At 39.6% G+C, this 23,577-nt stretch overlaps 1 protein-coding gene across 1 annotated transcript in view; it reads left to right on the plus strand.

Moving 5' to 3' along the window:
• Positions 1-21,199, plus strand: part of LOC149179508 (uncharacterized) — a gene marked incomplete at its 5' end in the record, with an annotated part of 94,136 nt that extends 72,937 nt beyond the window's left edge. Inside the window, one exon of the mRNA XM_089418000.1 lies at positions 20,316-21,199. Coding sequence (XP_089274126.1) covers positions 20,316-20,759 — 444 coding nt within the window. The remainder of the gene's footprint in view (positions 1-20,315) is intronic.
• Positions 21,200-23,577: the final 2,378 nt, after the last annotated feature.

Here is a 23,577-nt window from a genome sequence, read left to right on the forward strand (position 1 = left end):
TCCTTATAAAGCATTTCTCTAATTCATGTTTATAATTTTTTTGTTAACTATTGTTTTTTTTTTTTGCATGAATTTTTTGAGCGATTCCAGGATGATGATGATCGTGTTGATATGCCACCCCCACCCCCATCTGGTCCCTTGGTTCCTAGGTTCCATGGTTCAACACCAACAGCAGGGGGTTCTTCTTCATCAGTTTCAGTGCCACTTCCACAACTTCCACCGGCACCATCTTCTTCATTGCCACCATGTGGAGGCCCCCGCCTGCCGACACGTTCTGTTCGTGGTGGAAGGAGGAGAGATTAGTAGATATATTCACAATCTACTACTTTTTGTCATAGATTACTCATTAGACTTGTAGGCTTGTGAATTTGAATTTTGAACCTTTTTTGTCTTGGCGGTGACCAAGTGACATATTTTGTAAACATTATTATTTGAATTTTGGACATGACAAATGTTGACAGTTGCTCACTTGCTAGATAAATCATAATATGCTCTATGTTTTATGTTTTATAATATGCTTAAAAATTTGATGTATGTTTGTAATAGCTAGAATATAGATGATTGTTGTACATACTAGTAACTACAATGGAATCATGGATGCCATATCTATCTTGATTTATGCAAAAATATGCATGTTTTCATGTCTTCTACAATTAATTCGCTATTTGGGATGTTTGTTTTGAGTATAAATGCAAATATATATATATATATATATATATATATATATAGCAGACGCTTCGCTTCCTAGATTTTTGGAAAATGACGCTTCCGCGTCCCCGCTTCCAAAAAAACGCTTCCGCTTCGTGCAACATTGGTTTGGTGGCCCTAGTTTCCAATTTTAACACTCCCTCTCAACTAGGGAGAACTCCATCTTCTAATCCATCTGCCAGTCCGTACTATCTCTGCTATCAATGCACTGCACTGCTCTGCTAAACTATGAAGAAGAAGTGATCGAGAATGTATCATACTGTTCTCTATTGACCCGAAGTCAGTGCCATATAAAGAGAGTGTCTCATACTACTCTTACTGATCCGAAATCAATTCCAAATAGAGAGAGTGTCTCATACCACTCTTACTGATCCGAAATCAGTTCCAAATAAAGAGTGTCTCATACCACTTACTGATCCGAAATCAGTTCCAAATAAAGAGAGTGTCTCATACCACTCTTACTGATTCGAAATTAGTTCCAGAGAAAGAGTGTCTCATACCACTCTTACTGACTTGAAGTTAGTTCTAGTTGATCTCAGATCAATATCATCCTAGCATAGGGAGTATAGCACTACACGATGCGTCCATCAATAGTACTATGGTTCCTATCCTCATTTCCTTGCTCATTGGCCAGATGAGAGGTACTTCTCATGAGTCCCAAACTGCATGGGTAGGATGTCTCAGCAGGAGAAGGATGAACTACTCATCCTGCCTACATGTCGCCATGGGGTATCCCAAGGGAAGGTTGAACCACTCACCCTATACACAACAAATCACTAGGGGAAGGCTGAACCACTCACCCTATGATTGTGTCTTAGCAAGAGAAGGATGAACCACTCATCCTGCCAACATAGCAAACCATTAGGGGAACTCTGAACCACTCACCCTATGGTTGCTCATCGCTCCAAGAAGTACCCCCAAGCCCCCTGGAGCTCCCAGAGCTCAATGTCCATATCATACAGGACCCTCAGGAGAGAGTCTCTCCATGACTCCTAGTCGTTCTTGGAAAGTCAAGAATTTGACCTTTCCCATGGACTTCATCTAAATATTGGCGACCTACACATCAATCCCAAAGTGATGGAGCCGTATTGCTCCTCGCTGTACCATATCCCAAATAAAGTGGTCCATGATGTCTATATGCTTGGAGTGATCATAGAACACGGGATTCCTCAATAATCGAATCCCACTCTGGTTGTCACAGAAGATCACGATGGTATCCAGCACGTGTCCAAACAGCTCATAGAAGAGCTTCCACAACCAGACAGCTTCACAGGAGGCCATACTTTCAGCTATGTATTCGGCCTCAGTGGTGCTCAAAGCAACTGACTTTTGCTTCCTGCTTATCCAGGATATCGAAGCAGAACCCAAAGAGAACCAACACCCAGAAGTGTTCTTGCGATCCTCCATGCTGCTTGTCCAATCAGCGTTAGAATAATAATGCAACCTCACAGCTCGAGCAATGTATCTCAGTCCATGAGTGATTGTGCCCTAAAGATATCTCAGAAGATTCTTGTTACCAATCCAATGAGAGATGAGGCTTAGCCATATGTTGGCTCAACATGCTAACTGCAAAACAAATATCTGGACGAGAGTTCACCAAGAACATGAATGCTACTATGAGTAGATGAAACTCAGAGGCATTTCCCAAATCAGGTCCGACAACACTACCGCATAACCTTTTAAAGTTAAGCTCCATCGGGGTAGTCACAGGTTTGCAGTCCACCATTCCACATTAGGAATCCAACTCCCTCTTACTTTTGTAAATGAGAGGGTCTGTACCTGTCAGAAAGAGATCGTCCACATAAAGTATCAGTATGAGAGGTCTATCATCCAAAACCTTAAAGCAATGGTTTGGATCGACTTCATTCTTAGTGAATCTCAGCTTCATTAGATAGTTGTCAATCCTCTCATACCAAGCTCGGGGTGCTTGCTTTAAATCATAGAGAGCTTTCTTCCACCTGCATACATGAGATTCCCGATCATGAATCTCAAACCCCTCGGGTTGTTCCACATTTGAGATCTTGCTATTACATGAGGGGAATGGTCCGCTTGTAAGTTTTCCTTCGGTACATCTCAGACATGCACCTTCATGCTCTTTTTTGAATTTAGGCATCCCTGTCACCATCTGTCTGACATTGGGATGGGCCTTACAATGAAGATGGGCAGACCTCTGGTGCCATTGAAGAGATGTGTCTCATGACATGGTCCCCATTGGACTTCCTGCAACTTGATACAAATTGCCAACACTGAACCCAAGAGTAAAAGCATCTTTAAAATTCCTTTTCCAAGAACGTACCTTTCCATCAATGAATGCCACCTTGTAACCTTTGTCTTCCATTGCCGAAATGGACATTAGGTTCTTCTTGAGATCAGGTACATAAAGAACTTCTTGTAAATGAATCGAGTCACCCTGATCCAATTGAAGGGTAACATTCCCTACACCCTTTACGGGATAGGTGGCATCGTCTCCAAGAATAATCTCCAAGATTGTTTCCTTCTCTATCAAATTAGAGAGAGCTTCCTTGAATCTGGTGAAGTGCCTTGAGGCACCACTATCTATTAACCTTCCCAAAGAGTTCGGAGGAGAGGTAGTGGAGAGGGCCGATATAAGACAATACTCCTTTTGCTTATCAGAAACAACATTTGATTTCATACTTGGAGTTCCTTACTTTCTTGGAGGGTCGACCATTTCCTTGATGTCCTGCATTCCTTTTTCCTTGCCATTGTACCTGTCATTCCTTCGATCATTGAAGATGCCCTTGGAATGATTGTGATCATCATCATGTGATGTGTCCCTTCTATTTGGACACTCCCTCGCATAATGGCCAAACTTATTGCAAGCAAGGCATCTGCCCTTCCGTCCACCCTTAGATCCAGACTTTTCATTGAAGTGACCTTTAGGTAGGCCACCAGACGTTTGTCAGTGGAATATCTGATAATCTTCTTCGCTTCGACTTCACCCTTGGTGTACTTGATCTTTGGAGCAGCCGATGCATTTGATGGAGGCTCAGGGATTTTACCTTTCACGTAATCCAACACTTCTTGCGCTTCCAATGTATTCGGAGACATCTTCCATCCGTGATAGTCAGACTTTTCACGGAGCTTGTCTTCAGCCGGGAAGTGGGATGAGGAACCGATTGAGCCTTTGACCTTGTCTAACTGTCTTCGGTGATTGCTCTTTCACTCTTGCTTGTCTTCACCTCACCTCTAATACCATGTTAATTTTAGGTATGTTCTATGCTTAGAGCAATTTACTTCAATTTATCATATTAGCTCAATATTAATTCCAGATTAGCAATCACATCAGCATGATAGTAAAGTGCATATAGAACATAAACATAAACATTAGAAGACAAGCCAAGACAAGAGGACACAAGATGTGGCACCAGCCAGGGACACACCCCAATATGGGGAACCCTTGATCAATTCTTCTTATATTCTTCAATAGTTTAGCAGAGAGAGAGATAATACAAATACATTTGAAGTCAACACTTTGACTTGCCAAAATAAGAGATCAAACATCAGAGATCTTCACCATGAAGATAACACAATGAGGTTGTAGATCTGATGACAAGGACTGCAGTTCTGAACTCGGGTGAAGGCATACTTATCAGTCCTCATTCTTCAGTTGATTCTCCAAGGTGATTCCATCACCATGCTGCACCTTGCTAGCTGACTAATTGTTAAAATTGGCAACTAGGGCCAAACTTCATGTGGGTCACTTTATTCATGGCTGATAATATTTTTATTAGATTCCTCTCGTCGAGAGGTGCAGGATTGATCTAAAGATCATCCGATTCCGATAAGTATTCATGGAGATATGAATTTATTTTGATTATGGAATTATTATCAAGCTGACCTACAACTTATGTAGGCTCAAGAAGCCCAAACGTCATGTCTATTCAACATCTACGTTTTAGTATAAATAGAAGAGGACTCCAAGTCATTTCTACACACACTTGCATCTCTTCCTCTCTCTACTTGTCTTTGGGTTTTATAAGGAGGAGAGATCCTAAGGTGATGCCGTTGAAGCCAATGATGCCGATGATACTGATGCTGCTGATCTAGGGTTTGCTATTGCTGGTGTAAATCAGATTTATGTACTATTTCTCTCTGCTGAATTATTGAAGATAAAAGAAGATTTGATCAAAGGGTTTCCCCACACATTGTGGGGTTTGTCCCTGGCTAGCCGCCACATCTTGTGTCTCTTGTCTTGGCTTGTATTCTGTTGATCGTTTAATGTTCTATCTGCACTGCACTTATGCACATGTGATTGCTAATTTATGAATAATAATAAGAAAGAAAAGTAAATTGCTCTAAGCATAGAACATACCATAACTTAACATGGGATCAGAGTTGAGGTGAAGACAATGCCCAAGCAAGAGTGAAAGAGCAATCACCGACAACAGTTAGGACAAGACAAAAGGATCGATGGGTTCAAATTCACCGAGGGTGAAGTGGAAGCAAAGAATATTATCAGAATGGCGCAGCACAAGTTTCTGATGGCCTACTTAAAGAATACTTCATTGGGAAGTTCAGATCTAAGGGTGTAAGGAATGTTACCTCTCAATTGAATGAAGGTAACTTGATTCATTTACAGAATCTATTTTATGTACCTGATCGCAAGAAGAACTTGGTGTCCATTTCAGCAATGGAAGTCAAAGGTTACAGGGTGGCACTCATCGATGGAAAGGTACGTGTTTGAAAATATATTTTTTCAAAGATGTTTTTGAGTTCAGGGTTGTATCAAGTTGCTGGAAGTCCACTGGGGACCATGTCCATTGACACAACACCGGCGGTCTGTGAGTCAGATGGTGATAGGGATGCCTGAATTCATAAAGAGCATGAAGGTACATGTCTGAGATGTACTAAAGGAAAATCTTACAAGGGGACCATTCCCCTCACGTAGCAGGTCCACAGGTTTGTAACAACCCGTGGAGTTTGAGATTCATGAACGGGAATCTCATGTATACAGGTGGAAGAAAGCTCTCTATGGCTTGAAGCAAAACACCCCAGGCGTAGTATGAGAGGTTTGATAGCTATTTGATGAAGCTGAGATTCATTAGGAGTGAAACCAATCCAAACCATTACCTGAAGGTTGTGGATGATAGACCTCTCATACTGGCACCTCATAAGGATGACCTATTTTTGACAGGTGCAGACCCTCTCATTTGCAGAAGTAAGAGGGAGTTGGATTCCGAATGTGGAATGATAAACTGCAAGCCTGTGACTACCTCAAGGATATTAACTTTCAGAAGTTATATGGTAGTGATGTCGGACCAGATTTGGGAAATGCCTCTGAGTTTCATAAACTCAATCACGTTGATGTTCTTGGTGAACTTCCGTCCGGACATATGTTTTGTAGTTAGCATGGTGAGCTCATATTTGGTTGAGCCTCACTGGATTGGTGCCAAGAATCCTCTGAGATATCTTCGGGGCACAATCTCTCATGGATTGAGATACACTGTCGGAAATATGAAAACTGCATGATTATTCGAATGCTCACTGGGCAGGCATTGTGGAGGATCACTAGAGCACTTCTAAGTGTTGGTTCTCTTTGGATTCTGCTTCGATATCATGGATGAGCAGGAAGCAGAAATTGGTTGTTATAAGTACCGCTGAGACTGGATACATAACTGCAAGTATGACCTCGTATGAAGTTGCCTGGTTGTGGAAACTCTTCAGTGAGTACACATGATGAATACCACTGTGATTCTCTGTGACAACCAGAGGTGGGATTCGATTATTGAGGAATCCCGTATTCAATGATTACTCCAGTAGATAGACATCAGATACTACCTTATCTGGGATATGTTAAGTTGATGAGCAAGGAGGCTCCATCGCACTGAGATGATGTATAGGTCAGAGCCCCGGGAAAAGATCAAATTTGTGATTTTTCCCGAACAACTTGGAGTCATCGAGAGACCCTTGTAAAAGGGTCCTACATGTTGCATGCATTGAGCTCTGGGAGCTTTGGGGGCTTGCGATTCTTACTGGAGCAACATACGACCACAGGGTGACTCACCCTTCCCTGGTGGTGCGCACTGTGAACAAGATGATTCGCTCTCTTGAGGAACAAGATGATTTGCTCTCTTGTGGGACAGGATGATTAGCTCTCCTGTGTAGCAGGATGATTAGTTCTCTTGTGAGGTTTGGATGATGTGTTCTCCATGACGATTGTGTAGCAGGATGATTAGTTCTCCTGTGAGGTCTATATGATGTGTTCTCCATGACGACTATGTAGCAGGATGATTAGTTCTCCTGTGAGGTCTGGATGGTGTGTTCTCCATGATGACTATGTAGCAGGATGATTAGTTCTGCTGTGAGGTCTGGATGGTGTGTTCTCCATGACGACTATGTAGCAAGATGATTAGTTCTACTGTGAGGTCTAGATGATGTGTTCTCCATGACGATTATGTAGCAGGATGATTAGCTCTCTTGTGAGGCCTGGATGATGTGTTCTCCATGGCGATTGTGTAGCAGGATGATTAGTTCTCCTGTGAGGACATGATTGATTAAGTTCTCCTGTCGAGGCATCCTACCCATGCAATCTGGGACTCATGGGAAGTACCTCTCATTTGATCAATGAGCAGGGAAATGAGGATAGGGACCATAGTAGTACCGATGGACGCATCGCTGTATCTACCGTACTCCCTATGCTAGGATGACCTTCATTGATCTGAGATCAATGATACTGGTCTGGGATCAATGACACTGGTCTGGGACTAGTGGTAGGAGTTGTACCCACTATGACGCTGACTTCAGGTCGGTTGAGACTGGTCTGGGACCAGTGGAACATACTCTGAGAATGACCTTTGGTCAGTGCAGTAATGGTCTCGGACCAGTGAGAGTGATACATACTATGACGCTGACTTCGAGTTAGTTGAGATTGGTCTGGGAGTAGTGGTCATACTCTGAGACTGACCTTTGGTCAGTGCAGTACTGGTCTGGGACCAGTGAGAGTGGTACATACTATGACGTTGACTTCGGGTCGGTTGAGACTGGTCTGGGACCAGCGGTACATACTCTGAGACTGACCTCTGGTTAGTGCAGTACTGGTCTGGGACCAGTGAGAGTGGTACATACTATGACACTGACTTCGGGTCGGTTGAGATTGGTCTGGGACCAGTGGTAGGAGTTGTACCCACTATGACTCTGACTTCGGGTCGGTTGAGACTGGTCTGGGACCAGTGGTACATACTCTGAGACTGACCTCTGGCCAATGCAGTAGTGGTTTGGGACTAGTGAGAGTGGTACATACTATGACGCTGACTTAGGGTCAGTTGAGACTGGTCTGGGACCAGTGGTACACTGTCTGAGACTGCGATATTGGTCTGGGACCAGTGGTCGGAGTTGTACCCACTATGACGCTGACTTCGGGTCGGTTGAGACTGGTCTGGGACTAGTGGTACATACTCTGAGACTGACCTCTGGTCAGTGCAGTACTTGTCTGGGACCAATGAGAGTGGTACATACTATGACGTTGACTTTGTGTCAATTGAGACTAGTCCGGGACCAGTGGTACACTCTCTAAGACTGCGATACTGGTCTGGGACTAGTGGTAGGAGCGGTACCTACTATGACATTGACTTTAGGTCGGTTGAGACTGGTCTAGGACCAGTGGTACGCACTCTGAGACTGACTTTGAGTCAGTGGAGGATGATATTGGTCTGGGACCAGTGGTAGGAGTTGTACTCACTATGACACTTACTTCGGGTTGGTTGAGACTGGTCTGGGACTAGTGGTACATACTCTGAGACTGACTTTGAGTCAATATGGTACATCATCGATCATTTCTTTTTCATAATTCGGACAAAAGCAAAGCAGAACAAAACAAAGTAGAGTAGAGCAGATCAGACATAGCAGTACAGATCAATACAGGGTAGAACAAGACAAAGCAGAATAGGCAGAATAGAGCAGAGCAGGGCAAGGGTCAGGCTGTACAGGGCAGTGCATTTGATGGATAATAGTAGCGACTGACAGACAGATTGCAGATGAAGTTCTCCCTAGTTGAGAGGGAGTGTTAAAATTGGCAACTAGGGCCAAACTGTGGGTCATCTTATTCATGGCTAATAATATTTTTATTAGATTCCTCTCATCGATAGGTGTAGGATTGATCTAAAGATCATCCGATTTCGATAAGTATTCATGGAGATATGAATTTATTTTGGCTATGGAATTATTATCAAGCTGACCTACAACTTATGTAGGCTCAAGAAGCCCAAATGTCATGTCTATTCAACCTCTACGTTTTAGTATAAATGGAAGAGGACTTCAAGTCATTTCTACACACACTTGGATGTCTTCCTCTCTCTACTTGTCTTTGGGTTTTATTAGGAGGAGAGATCCTAAGTTGATGCTGGTGATGCTGATGATGATGATGCCGATGATGCTGATGCCGCTGATCTAGGGTTTGCTGTTGCTAATGTAAATCAGATTTATGTACTATTTCTCTTTGCTGAATTATTGAAGATAAAAGAAGATTTGATCAAAGGGTTTCCCCACACATTGTGGGGTTTGTCCCTGGTTAGCCACCACAACTTGTGTCTCTTGTCTTGGCTTGTTTTCTGTTGATCGTTTAATGTTCTATCTGCACTTTACTTATGCACATGTGATTGCTAATATATGAATAATAATAAGAAAGAAAAGTAAATTTCTCTAAGCATAGAACATACCATAACTTAACACTAATCCTCAACGCAATAATACTAACCCATGATAATAGCTCTGTCCATATCATCTTGCAGCAACATCATACATCCCTCCAATAGTCATCGAAATAGCCTTGGATCTCAGTAGTAATATCTCACAAGTTATGCTGAAGATTTGGGCATATATATGTCCTCATACACTCATACAAAATGCTTGACTGTGGTGTTATGGCCTATGACCTAACACAATGTTCAAATAGCAGCATAAACCTTTGCTGCTCACAAGGAAGTTTACACCTTCATATTCTCTTACACGATAAGCTCATCAATCCACCTTCTATCAATGATGAAGCTCCACCAAGGTCACTGAACATAGGCCTATATTAATCTGCCCTCTAATAGTCCCCTTGCTGCTCGAAAGGTCACTGTACTTAGGGTTTCCAACCAAGATCTTCATCATAGTGATTTCTCTTCCACAGATTTCGTTGTTCATAGCCTTCATCAAGTTCAAGATCTCACACCCCCTTGCTCCATCCGAGTGACTGTACACAACTTCTAAATCAAGGTTTGCAACATACAACAATTATGCCCTTGCATTTATTGTCAACACAACCCTAAAATATGTTGTCCAAGCACGCCTTGCTGGACAGACTTCAACGCATACCCCTCAACACTCTTCTCCATGTCATACAAGCCACTCACACTGATTTTCAGACCTTCCTTATTTGCCTGAAGCTTGACGTTGTCCCTATCCAAATCAGAGGTCAGACTAGGCATCATTTTGTTGTGGTAAGACTCCTCCATGATTGCGGACAGGGCATGCTTCATTGACTACGAATAGCCTTCTCTTTGACAGCGTCTAGGGCTAGTTAAGGCCTCCTCTATCCAGTGTATAAGGATCCTCCTCTTGCTGCATAAAAACCCTCATTAACTGCAGCCTAGGTGTCTTCTTCCTCTGCGGCTATATGACTCCTTCAGGACAACATTTAAGGGCTCTCCTCCATGACAACGTTAAGGTCTAGCCTCCATGACTGCGTTAAGGTCTAGGCTATCTCCTCTAGGGCAGCATATAGACCTTCTCTTCTAAGCCTCTCTTTCCACTAAAACCCAAACGAGTGGAGAGAGGGATCACAAGAGATGAGTGACCAAATGACTTGAAGCCACCTACATTTATGATAAAACGTTGAGGACAAGTGGGGGTAATTTGGTTGCTGGACGACCTTGACGAATTGTCACATGACTGCGTTAAAGTCTAGGATCCATGACTGCGTTAAGGTCTAGGCTATCTCCTCTAGGGCAGCATATAGACCTTCTCTTCTAAGCCTCTCTTTCCACTAAAACCCAAACGAGTGGAGAGAGGGATCACAAGAGATGAGTGACCAAATGACTTGAAGGCCACCTCTATTTATGATAAAACGTTGAGGACAAGTGGGGGTAATTTGGTTGCTGGCCGACCTTGACGAATTGTCACATAACACAAATAAATTCATATCTTCATGAATACATGTCGGAATCGGATGATCTTTAGATCAATCCTACACCTCTCGACAAGAGGAATCCAAGAAAAATATCAGCTGCCATAAATAAGATGACCCACATGGAGTTTGGCCCTAGTTGCCAATTTTAACAGACTAAGATGGACTCAAGCTTTCACCCAGTCTAGGTACCATAAGGCTTACTTTCTAAGCATCAACCTAGGGATGTAGGTGTGTATCTAAGGTCAGTGCTCCATGACCAATGCCACCCTCCCTCTTCGGGATCTAGACATCAACACACAGGCTGGCTGGATGTCCTCCCAAGCATCCATTAGATGCTTCAACTCTCCCTAATAAACTAGATATATCCACTTGTCCAAGCATGCTTCTAGAGTGTTCAACCTTTTTATGGAGAGATTTACCTGTACAAACACAAACCCTGATCAACAATAAAATTTCAAATATACAAACAGGTAAACATAAATCTTCGAGGTCCTCATTCATTCGGATGTTGCTTTTATCATCAAACTATACATATGCAATTTATCAGAAGCTTTCTTCTTCTTTCAATTCTTTAGCAACACCAAATATATTACATAGCTATTCATTCTCTAATTTCTTCTACAAGGTATCCATCATAAAATCTCTCCCTCTCAGTTGGGGAGATGTACTCTTTCTAACCATGTTCCCTCTTGACTTAGAGAGATTAACTACTTTCTTCTTCTATAACATCAGAGAACCTTCTATGGTTTTCATTCTTTCTTACGGTATCAAGGTCATCTTCCTTCATCATGCTTATATGAACATCTTCATCATCTTGAAGATTGTGTACTTGCAAATCCTTCAATAGCAAGTACAACCAAATACAAATATACAAAAGTATGAAGTTAACTAAAAATCAAGTCATTATAATGGAAGCATTAAAACATTCAAACTTTAGATATCTGATACCTAAACCTAGTTAGGTTCATAATCAACAAGAGAAACATACTTCAATCTTCTGCTAGGATTATTGTCATAAACCCTAATCATATTATTAAGACTTAAAGCAACTCAATCAAGATAACAGGCTCTTACTCTTGCAAACCCTAGATTCCACCTTTGTGACACAAAGCCTTTAGATATTAGCAATTTAATCAAATAACAATTCTACTATGCATGTTAGACTCTACTAGGGCTTGTTGCAAACCCTAGATTTTCATCATTAAAACTAAAACATATTAATAATATCATCAAGTCCTAGAATATCAATCTTTTACTAGGGCATTGTTACAAACTCTAGAATTCATAAACTAAAACATGAGAAACAACAAATAGGTCAACATACTCGCATATACATATCTAGGATTTTATAATCATATACTAGCATATCACAACAATATCTACTAGGTAAACCCAAGACACAAACATTAATACATTAAAGTTAGATATATAAAATTTTGACAAGACTAGGGTTTCGATCAGACAGACAAATACACACCTAAGATTTCATCGCTAGAATCTTACTATAGACATTACATGGGTTTTCTTATAAATCCTAATTTACCAAACCCTAAAGGTCTAGGATTACAATATATAACTTAGACATTGACAACAAACCCTAAAAATCTAGGGTTTCTATTATATCAATACCAAAACTCTAAACATCAAGAAAATAGGATTTCTATACTTCATCATCAACCATAAGTATATTAGGGTTTCATAATCAATATTGTCACACCCTTAGGTTGGGGTTTTATAGTGAACCTTTTAGGGTTCCATAAAAATGATCGAAATATAATGAGGGTAGATTTAATCTAATGATTAAAATGATTAATCACCCAAACAAGAATCTTTATGATTCAAAACCCTAGACATAATAATGTTAGTAATGTAAAGCAAAATTTAAAAGAATAAAGATCGTACCTTTTATACGAAGAGAATAGTTTAAGACATGCCTTTAAGTTGTTCCTTAACAAACCTGGTAGGACATCAAATCTTGATGGGCTACAATAGAACTTCTTTAATGCTTCAAGTCTATCCTTTGAAGTCTCCTCCTTGAGTAATCAAGAAGCTTTCCTAACCAAGAAAAATATAAGAGAAAGGTTATTAGCATACAATACAAACATATTTTGATATGAGAACCTTTGAGGGATACTTACAACTTATAAAAACCCAAAAGAAAGATGACATGTTATACTTATAAACACAAAACCTAAAGGAAAACTTCAAAATAGAAGGATATGTGAGGGATATAATTCCCTAAGAGACCTTGGCAAATAGATCTTTGATCTTGGATTCCTCAATCTTGTTATTCTTTGGAGGACCTTCATCAACAACATTCACATATTCTCTTTCTCTCTTCTTATTCCTTGGGCTCTCTGGACAATGACTTTTGTAGAGATCCATCCTGTGACAATTGTAACATTTGATCTTGGATAGGTCAACTTTCTTCTTTGGTCCTTTGAACTTTTTGAAGGTTCCCTTCTTCTTGTGATGTGCAAAATAGGAATTTGATATGTTTTCTTCTTGATCCTCCTCCTCGTTGTTTACTAATGATATTTTGGCTTCTTCTTGACTACATGCATTCCACATTTGTTCAAATGTTGGAGTATCCTTCCAACTGTTAAGTCTTGATGCAAAGGCACTCCAGGATTTTGGTAGTCCTAGAAGGGAAGTAATTACGAGCTCCTTTTCCGGGACAACTTCATCTATTGCTTGGAGTTCATCTCTGATTCTAGATATCCTTAAGAAATATGATGAAACCGTATCATCATTTGTCATCTTAACAGTTCTTAGTTCATTCTTGAGGCTTGTTATTTGATCAATGTTCTCGATTGTGAATAATTTGGAGAGAGCCTTATACATTTCTTGAGTGGAATTTATGTTGGATATGTATGGAATTTATGTCCTTCCTTGAGGCCGACTTGGTGGAGGAGGTCTAATTGACCTATTTTACATTAAAATAATTTTCTTTCTTGACAAATAATTCTCAAGAAGGGTTCTTTACATTGTGACATGGAAAAGGATACTTGAAATAAACCCTAGAAGTCTTCAATGAAGACTTTGACCTAAAAGCAATTGACCCAAACATGAAACCCATGCTTTAATAAGTCAAATTATTTAATAATAAAATTTATTTTTCTTTCTTTTGATAAATATATTACATCATGACTCAAGTACAATTATGAAGACCGATACTAGTTACATTTTTCAACGGTACCATGTTAATTTTAGCTAACAATGGTATGTTCTATGCTTGCAACAATTACTTCAATGTCCTTTAGTTAGTCCAATGACAATTTCCAATTTAATTTTCAATAGCAATCACATTAACATTGACAGTAACTGTATATAGAACATGAACAATAAAAGCAGAAGACAAGCCAAGACAAGAGAACACAAACCTAGTCAAACTCAGCCTTCTTTGTTGGTCAAGGTCAGCCCAAAACAGTCCCAAAACAGTCGGTCAAGATCGGTCAAAGTCTGCACTTTTAGCTGTGGTCAAACATGCAATTTATCTCTGTGGTCAAAGTGCTTAGAGCACCTCAATTTCTATGCCAAACTGTACAGCCTGCCCAAACAAAAAACTGCCCAAAGATCGAACTCAAATTCTGCCTAGAAAGTCAAAGTCAACGCTGGTCAAATTGCAGAGAAACTTCATATTTTCGGCCTTGTGATTTTCGTCCTCTTTTCTGCCACCCATGTGAGATGAAGAGCTTCCCAATGAGTTGTACGAACCAATCAGATGAGGAGAGAGAAGAATGTGTGAGTTGTAGTGATGCCAAATGAGATTGGAGGTCTCTCTTATTTATACAAGTCATAGAGGGTCAAGAGACATGTCCATTGGGCTTCATGAGCCTACATGATGGTATAGCAGACCTTGACAATTTACTGATTTGGGTGATCTTTAGGTCGATTTTGGTCCTCTTGAAAAGAGGAATTCAATGCAATAATTATCTCCAACAATTGAGCTGTCCGAAGTGGAATTTGGCCCTAGTTGCCAACTTTAACAACTTACTTCTCAAGGCGTTGGTAATTTGACAATGCTAGTCATGATGATATTTATAATGATGCTTATAAATCTGGATCCTTTCTTATAGAATTCTTCTACTTGAGAATATCCCGATGAGTCATTATGAATACCTCCCTAGTTAAGAGGGAGTGTTGAGATTGTAACTAGGGTTGGTCTTCATAATTGTCATTTTACTTGTATCAATATGTATTTTATGTAAAACAAAATAATATTTTTTTATTATTATTTTCAAGCATGTTCTTCACGCTTTATATTGTTCAAAAGAAAATTTAGAAGGGCATGTTCTTCATGACCCTTGCAAAAGAAATAAACATAAAATTTGCCGAGTGTCATTTGTCTCACCAAAATGCCAAGTTGGCCCTCCTACCTCTCATGTTGGCTCAGCTACATGTGGCACCCATTTGCTTGTGAGAAGACTATATATAGACCAGTCACATCTTTCATTTGGACATCATCCTACACACATACATCTGATCTGAAACGAAGTGAGGAAGAACTTTTGGAGGACAAAAAACGGAAGACAAGGAAACTCACTCAAGGATATTTGGAAGATTGAAAAGAAGTAGAAGTTTGAGGCGTAAATCTGTTGTTCTGTAACTCGTTCCTGTGGAGAAACAGTGTTAAGTCTGAGGCTTTTCTGTGGATGACGAAGTTTTGAAGAACATGTATTGTGACATCTTGAGAGAGCTGACTTGGCAATTGGTAATTGGTCTACTGGTCAGTTCATTTATGACTTAGATTTCTCTTGATGACCAAGATTCTATAAGGAAATGATTGATGGGTTTTCCCCTTCTTGGTTTTGCCCTGGCCTCTGGCCTAATTTCTGGTGTCTCTCATCTCTTGTCAACTATAATTTCTATTTGAATGGCTAAACTGTTAATGTGTAATTACTTGATGACATAACTAAATGAAGTAAATGCTAAGAGAAAATATATATATCAGTCACAAGTAATTATCATGTTAAGAAATTCTATCACGCATTCAAATTTCAACACCACTCTTATTCTGTATTCAGCCACAATTGACCTTATATTGAGTTGGGTATTTATAAACTGACTCCCATATGTATCCATCATTTTTCTCCATCGACTTCCATTCAACTTGGGGAGGGGGGGGGGGTAACTCCCATATGTATCCATCATTTTTCTCCATCGACTTCCATTCAACTTGGGGAAGGGGGGGGGAGGGCGCGGTGGTGTTGAAAATGGTGTAAACTTTACTTTTAGCCAAGGCCAACCTCATTATTATATTTAGTGTTGTATGGTTATTCTTCTCTCTCTAGCGTACTAGTGCTATCTCTAGCTTTCCTTTATTGCAGAATTTGAGTTTGCTGGTTGGTTCCATTCGATCCTATGTCTTTTGTGAATCTCAACACCTCCTTGCCTAGCCTGAACAATGAAGACATTTTGTTCACTCTGTATTTTCAGGGAAACGCTTCTAGAAAATCTTTCCTTTCTCCTTGCGTTGTTCGGCAATTCTGTTAAAATTGGCAACTAGGGCCAAACTCCATGTGGGTCACCTTATTTATGGCAACTGATATTTTTCTTGGATTCCTCTCATTGAGAGGTGTAGGATTGATCTAACGATCATCCGATTCCAACATGTATTCATGGAGATATGAATTTATTTGTATTCTTGACAATTTGTCAAGGTCGGCCAGCAAGCAAAACAGTGTTTTACACCCCCAGCTTATCCTCAACGTGGCATATAAAAGGAAGAGACCTTGTGGCATAAACTCACTCATCTCAACACACATTCTTCTCTCTCTCTCCTACGCATTAGAGAAGAATATCTCTCTCACACGTGTGGCTGAAAGGAGGACGCAGATCTTATCTAGGGCAGCGTTGACTTGGGTTGACTGAGGTGCAGGGGGACTGTTTCAGTGGCATTGACCAGCGAGGAGGTATCTTTGACTGCAGATTAGTGTGGGGAGCTTCTTCCAACCAAGCCGCAGTATTGGACAGCAAGCGTTGACCTGTTTTCACCAGCGTTGACTGTTGAGGGTTGACCGCAGACCTGCACATGCATTGACTTCTGTTTGACCATCATTCTTGGACTGTTTTGGGCTGCCTATCATTGTTGTTGGAGGCCGAGTTGACTGAGGTTGACTTGAGGTCATTTCTGACCTGTTTGACCAGCTTTGACTTTGCTGGTTAGGGTTTCATTGCTGCTGTTATAAAATCACAGATTTGTGTAATTGTACTATCTTTCTCTCTGCTGAATTATTGAAGAATATAAGAAGAATTGATCAAGGGTTTCCGCGCATTGGGTTTGTCCCTCACTGGTGCCACATCTTGTGTCTCTTGTCTTGGCTTGTCTTCTACTGTTTACATTTATGTTCTATCTACATTTTACTATCATGCTGATGTGATTGCAATTCTGGAAATTGATATTGGGCTAATAAGAAAATTTGAAGTAAATTGCTCTTAAGCATAGAACATACCATAATTTAACAAATTCACCCTACCATGATTTGTTGTATTATGATCCTTGCAAAAATTATACTCTTTCTGTTTGTGAGTGGCAAAATCCATCCTTGTCTCTTCTTCTCTTTTTTGCTTCTGATTTTCTTTGGGTCTCTCTCCGTGCTTGTGAACTTCTATGAAAATTTTCAATGTGTTCTCTCCATTTTCTAGATTTTTTCTCACATTTGTACTTCTTAAGTCTCCTTGTCCATTGTGGACACATCTGTTTCTCCTTCTATCTCTATTGCTGCATTGAGTACTTAAGTTCAATCCTAATATGAAGTAATTGATCTTCTCTTCTAGATTTTGATAGTTGACTTACACAGTGGTTCCTTGGTTGGATGGGTATTGTGGATCCACATTTCTATACTATGGCAAAATGTTTCCTCAAAGACCCTTTAAATTTAGCCCACCTACTCCCTGCATTTGATTCTTTATATGCTTGCGATATTGCATCTATGGTAAGCAGATGGTCATCCCCATTTATGCTTCAATCTAAGTTTGGATCCAGTTCTGATCCATAGTCTTAGGTCTTCTTCAGCGAGGATGGACATCTTTCTCCTTGTCAGAACTGTTTGCATTATATATGTTTTTGTGCTCTCTATCTGAGACTGTGGACCTGTCTGACTCTTGCATGGACTCTTGAGGACTTATAAGTCTGACTTTTGTGTCAATCCTTTGTGCTGTATATTCTGAGCTTTGTCCTTTTCTTTTCCGTGCTGTCTTTCTTTTTCCTTTACTCACTTTTTCTTTTCTTTTTCATGGTCCCTCTCTCTTCCCCTTTCCCATGCTTCACACTATCTATACCTCTCTTTCTTCTCTTTTTCTTGTCCCCTCTTTCTTTCATGTTTACAGTAATAAGAGGTCAATTCAGGTTTCCAATCAATGGGTTCCCTTGCCCTACACTACCCCGATTTGATGTCTCATCTTATTTGTCCTTCCTCTTGTCCATTGCATTATCTCCTTTTAATGGGGACACATGAGGTGCCTTTCCTTTGAACAACTTTTTTGGTCACTTCTAATTAGTCTCCTCTTCATCTTTTTGTTCCCTTGTCGCTGGTGGTACCATCCTTGTTTACCTCTGTTTAGGTTGTCCAATTGGAAGTGCTATCCAACATCTTATCGGGAGTGGAGTTGGAATCACTTCCTTTGTGAACCCTAATTTCATTGCCCACTGTCCACCTGATGGACTCATCTTCTGATTCTTGCTTCAGCTTTCATCCACTGTCAACTCCATAATCCTATTGGCCATCTTGTTGGTTGTCTGATTGGTGATTGGATGGGAAACTTCTCATTTGTAAAACCCAGTTTCTGTCTGTCTCCCTAATCACCTTCTTTCCTGCTACCTTGTCCATGTTATGTTGGTCTGTTTTCTTGTACTTGGGATACACAAGTTCTTGTCCCACTTATAATAAAGAGAATCCAATCCTAAGACTACTCGTTCACTCAGTGGTGAAAACTAGCCCTTGAGTTTGCAGGGAATACCCCTCAAGAGTCAAAATATGATATTAATTTAGTGTCCAACATATTGGGCATGTTATAACTTCCAACGGATGCCAATATTTGCTAAAATTGGATGCACTAGTCTCTAACACAACTTATATCACTGATACTGTCCAAAGTTCAATACTCTAAACCATGTCCATTGCTCTAACTAAAACATCTGTCTATTGTATATCTGCAAGGTGCAATAACTCAACAAAAAACATAACAGTGAATCGCATACCGGTTCATAAGAGAGGTTTATAGTGGGAAACCCAAGAACCGGGATTCAAAACCCTATCTGAAAGCATTAAGTGCATCCACCAAAACTGTCTATCACATCACAGCGAGCATTTATCCTGCATCTACTCAGAAATACATCCTGTCCATCAACACATCTCAACTTGGACAATGGATAGGTGAACTTGTTTAGCCTTGGAGTCCTTTCTCAATCTATCAGATCCTTTTAGATAAGACTAAACTTAATCATTAACCCAAAGCCTCAGCATGACCGTTGAGGCTGACTTTATATTATGTCCCTTAGGTTACTTCAACAGCTAGCCACCTTTTTACCTAGATCACTCATGGAGCTTTTACATCATTACATCAAGAAGACCAAGTTAAATTTAACTACCAGCTATAAAGGCAATACAACAACACAAGCTAAATTAGAACTTAGGTAAGGTTATGCTTATTATGACTGCATTAAAGTGTAATTTCAATTTCTATTTGACTGAATTGTATTTTCACTAATTTCAATTTCTATTCAACTGAAATGTATTTTAATTAATTTCGGTTGCCATAAGTTTTCAAGTCAAAGGGTTATATGTAGAAATATGAATTTACTGTTTCTTTTATTTCCTGAAATGATTGGAAGAGATTTTTCTGAACAGCTTTATTCTCTTGAAGCTAATGGAGACAAATCTTATTGAGCAATAGTTTTCTTTGTGCAGTAAACAGACAGAAAGACGTTTGGCTGTTTTATATTAGTGGCCAATCCATTCTAGCCTGCAATCTAAGTTTGCATCAGATCTCTAGTTTTTTGGTGTCTCATCTTGAAAGATATCTTGCATTATTATGGAGTGCGTCTAAGCCTATACCCTCTTTAAATTGTGTCTTGCGTGTCTCATATGTGGTCAATTAAAATTTAAGAAGCCAAAATCCAAGAACGTTAGATCCAAAATGCTGCCATTATTTCTCATGTATAATTGGCAATGGGTGCTGTATACAGAATGGGATACACTTCAGTAACTAGTTTCAAAGAAGAGAGTATTTTGTGCCTCCTATACACTGAATACTTGAGGTTGCACTCTTAAAAGACTGGTTGATTAATCAATTTATATAAATAAACATACGAGGAAAACCATAATTCTTTCCTGTAATATCCATATCATGAATCATTTAAACCAAAGCCACTGTTTTCTTGCAATTGCCTGAAAATAACATTTTGTTAAATGGGGTTTGTCTGCCAGGGTTTCCTTTATGTGAGAAATAAAATAGATTTCTGTTGTGATTGCAGAGAAAACACTGTTATTGTCGCCTACTAGAGCTTCTAGTTAATGTCTGGGCTTATCACAGTGCCAGAAGAATGATATACCTGGATCCTCGAACTGGGTCAATGCAAGAGCAGCATAATCTGAATGATCGCAGGGGCCAGATGTGGGTAAAATATTTCAATTTTACATTGTTAAAGAATATGGATGAAGATTTGGCAGAGGAGGCAGATGACGACCATCCAGACAAGAGATGGTTATGGCCTTTGACAGGGGAGGTACATTGGCAAGGAATTTATGAAAGGGAGAGAGAGGAACGGTACCGCATGAAAATGGAAAAAAGGAGGAAAAGCAAGGAAAAGCTACTGGAACGCCTGAAATTTGGTTATAAGCAGAAGTCACTTGGAAGGTATACAAAGCCACCTTTTAATACAAGTGGTAAAGAAGAGAGCAATGCAACTGATCACTGACCTGGCATTTAAATGAATGACCATTTGGTTCCTAGTTGTCCTGGGGCAGTTAGCAAAGTATCGAATTGCTTCTCTATTATCATGCATTTTTCGATACGAAAGGTGCCCCACGAAAGGAGAGGCATGTAGTAGCATCTTGCATTTCGAAGCCATATTGAATAAGTCAGCAATATATGCTTCGATTTTTGAGATCCTGAATTTTGTGTATTATATTAAATTGTGAATGGCTATTTGACCAAATGTATTGTGAAATTATTTTTTCCAGTGCCTAGGCATTTTTTTTGCAAAGTGGCATAAGAATCAGATATCTGCAAGAGTATTTCTTGTCAAAGCTATGTAAAAGAGAAATTCCAAATCTCATGAATATTTGTGCTTCAAAGATGGAAGCACAATAACAGGTTCTAAAGCGTCATATACAATTCCATCTTACATTTTGTATACCAGCCTCCTTTTCTAAATAGTGTATGTAAACTTGCCACTGAAAAGGGTCATTTTCTAAATTTCTAAATTGAAATATAATGTGTGAATAGGCCAAGCAGTTTATGTTTGTCCATTAAAATCAGCAAACTGTTGAACAGAAAACAATGTACCAGTATACCATGACCTGTGCTTCATATGTTCCAACAAATACATGATTTTCAACTTTTTCCATGAGATGAAGGGAAATTCTCTCTTTCAGCTGTAGACAATTCTGGTGCTACTTTTGGAATGGCATGACTCTCCTTGTGCAATACATTGGGGGGTTTTATGATTTCTGACTAGTCATAGATCTCATAATATGGTGTGACAGTCAACCTTTCTCAGAGATAAATAGCTGTGACATTCTACCTAACTCTTGAGATGAAAAGACAAGTTCACCACAGATAAACTCTTGAGATTTCACAATTTCCATTGTCAATAAAGTTATGTGATGCAATTATAATTAAGAGAATGCTATAACTCTTAGTTGCAGAGAGATTCAAATTAGACAGTGTTAGTCTGAATGCGATGGCAAGTTTCATTTAATAAGCCAGTTTGACCAAGGATATTCAAATTTGCAATGATGGCACCAAAATTGTAAGCAGTGGATACCGTTACTTGCTAAAGATGCATGCCAAATAATATTAGAAATATCGTCTACATGTCCACATACATGGACTATGGTGTATCCATGGCTTTGCCATTATAATCCATCCCTTTGTCAAGCAACTCCTCAAAAGTAGGGCATTGGGTGCTTCATTTCCTCATCGCTTGATTCAGTGAGAAGAATATCTTCATCATGAGATTTTCATTGCAATCAATGATTAGGTCATGAATGGTTAATGGGTATGATATTTCGGAGCATGTGATCTTCCCATTTTCAACTGGCTTGAAGGTAGGATGTGGAGGTGTTCCTGGGGTTTAATCCTACCATTGGAATTTGCTGCTAAATTTGTTCATTTTAACCTAGAGTAGGTTGTAATATAGTGTTGGAGTTGAGGGCGAAACACTGAGGTGAAGGAAGACCTATGGGGAATGGACCTATTGGTAACCCAACACAAGTATTTGCTTAGCGAGGGATAAGAACAACATGTATATATGACAGTAGAATACATGTATGTAATTTAGCTAGATACGATCACTCTTATGTCTTTAGGGGAGGGTGCTGATTTCCATGCTTCTTTTCCTTTCAAACTTATTGTTTTGCATTTGAATATGAAAATTGTCAGCGGCTTGTTGCTAACTAGTGGAACATGGTTACCAGGCAAATAGGGGGTACATCTAGATTTTGTAGTGGGAGGTAGTGATCAAGCATATGGTAAAGTTTCTTTGTAGCTTGCATAGAATGGTTACTAAATCTAGGTGACAAAGAAAGAAGCGAACTTGGGCAATATTACCAATTGTGACTCTTTTGGTAGAAGACATTCATGATACCAACCTTCAAGAAATCGCAATAGAGGAACACTACTTTATAGGAGTATTGGGTCAGGGATTCAAGATTAGCCCCAGGGTGCAATGGGTAATTGAAGGAGATAAACCTTCCAAATATCACATTGATATTTTTCTGAAGAGAGATGATGTGCTAGAGTGAATATTGGGTTTGAAATACCTAGTGGATGCTCTAGTCAAAGGCTTTGCTGACATGAATACGTGATTGGTGTACATTTTTATAATATCTTTGCTGTGCACATTGTTACAGGGCATGTAGTTTGCTGCTAGGGTGGCTTCCAAGATGGTTGCTCCTTTTAATGTGCAGAGTATTGAGAGGGATATGTTGAGGGCTGATGTGATGGAGGAAGAGCTTCTCCAAACCCTTATTTCAATGAAAAATGGGAAATCTCTTGAAATGGATGGCTTCCCATGTAAACATTTTAAAGTAAATTGGTCCATTTTTGGGATGTACATGTTTCATATGGCTCATGAATTGTTTCACACTAGAAGATTGGGAGAAATCACAAGATTAGGGTTTGTTTAATTTGGTTCCCAAACATAGAGATTCCACTCGTTGTTGGAGACCAATTACACCGTCAATGTGCCTACAACCTCTAGGCTAAGATGTTATGTGGATTTAAAAATTTGCATCTTGGATCATCTAATTAGACCATACATGATTCTTGTAGAGATTATTTATTTTGAATACTTTCCCTATGGCATAAGTGCCTAAAATGCGAAGGAAATGAGGCAAGAGTAGGTTTTATTATCTAAGACTGATTTTAACAACACACACAGTTCATTGGTCTTTTTATTCTTGATATGCCCCCTTGTTGGATTTTGGATTCCCATTTGTGGCTATGGTTAAGATGTCGTTTTCTGATGCTTCAATGTTTGTGCCGATAAATGGTGTACATTGAATGAAAAT

The sequence above is a fragment of the Pinus tabuliformis genome, chromosome 3_2, assembly GCF_031772625.1.
Source record: "Pinus tabuliformis cultivar Carrire ecotype Pingquan chromosome 3_2, CPIR1, whole genome shotgun sequence".
Taxonomy (NCBI): domain Eukaryota; kingdom Viridiplantae; phylum Streptophyta; class Pinopsida; order Pinales; family Pinaceae; genus Pinus; species Pinus tabuliformis.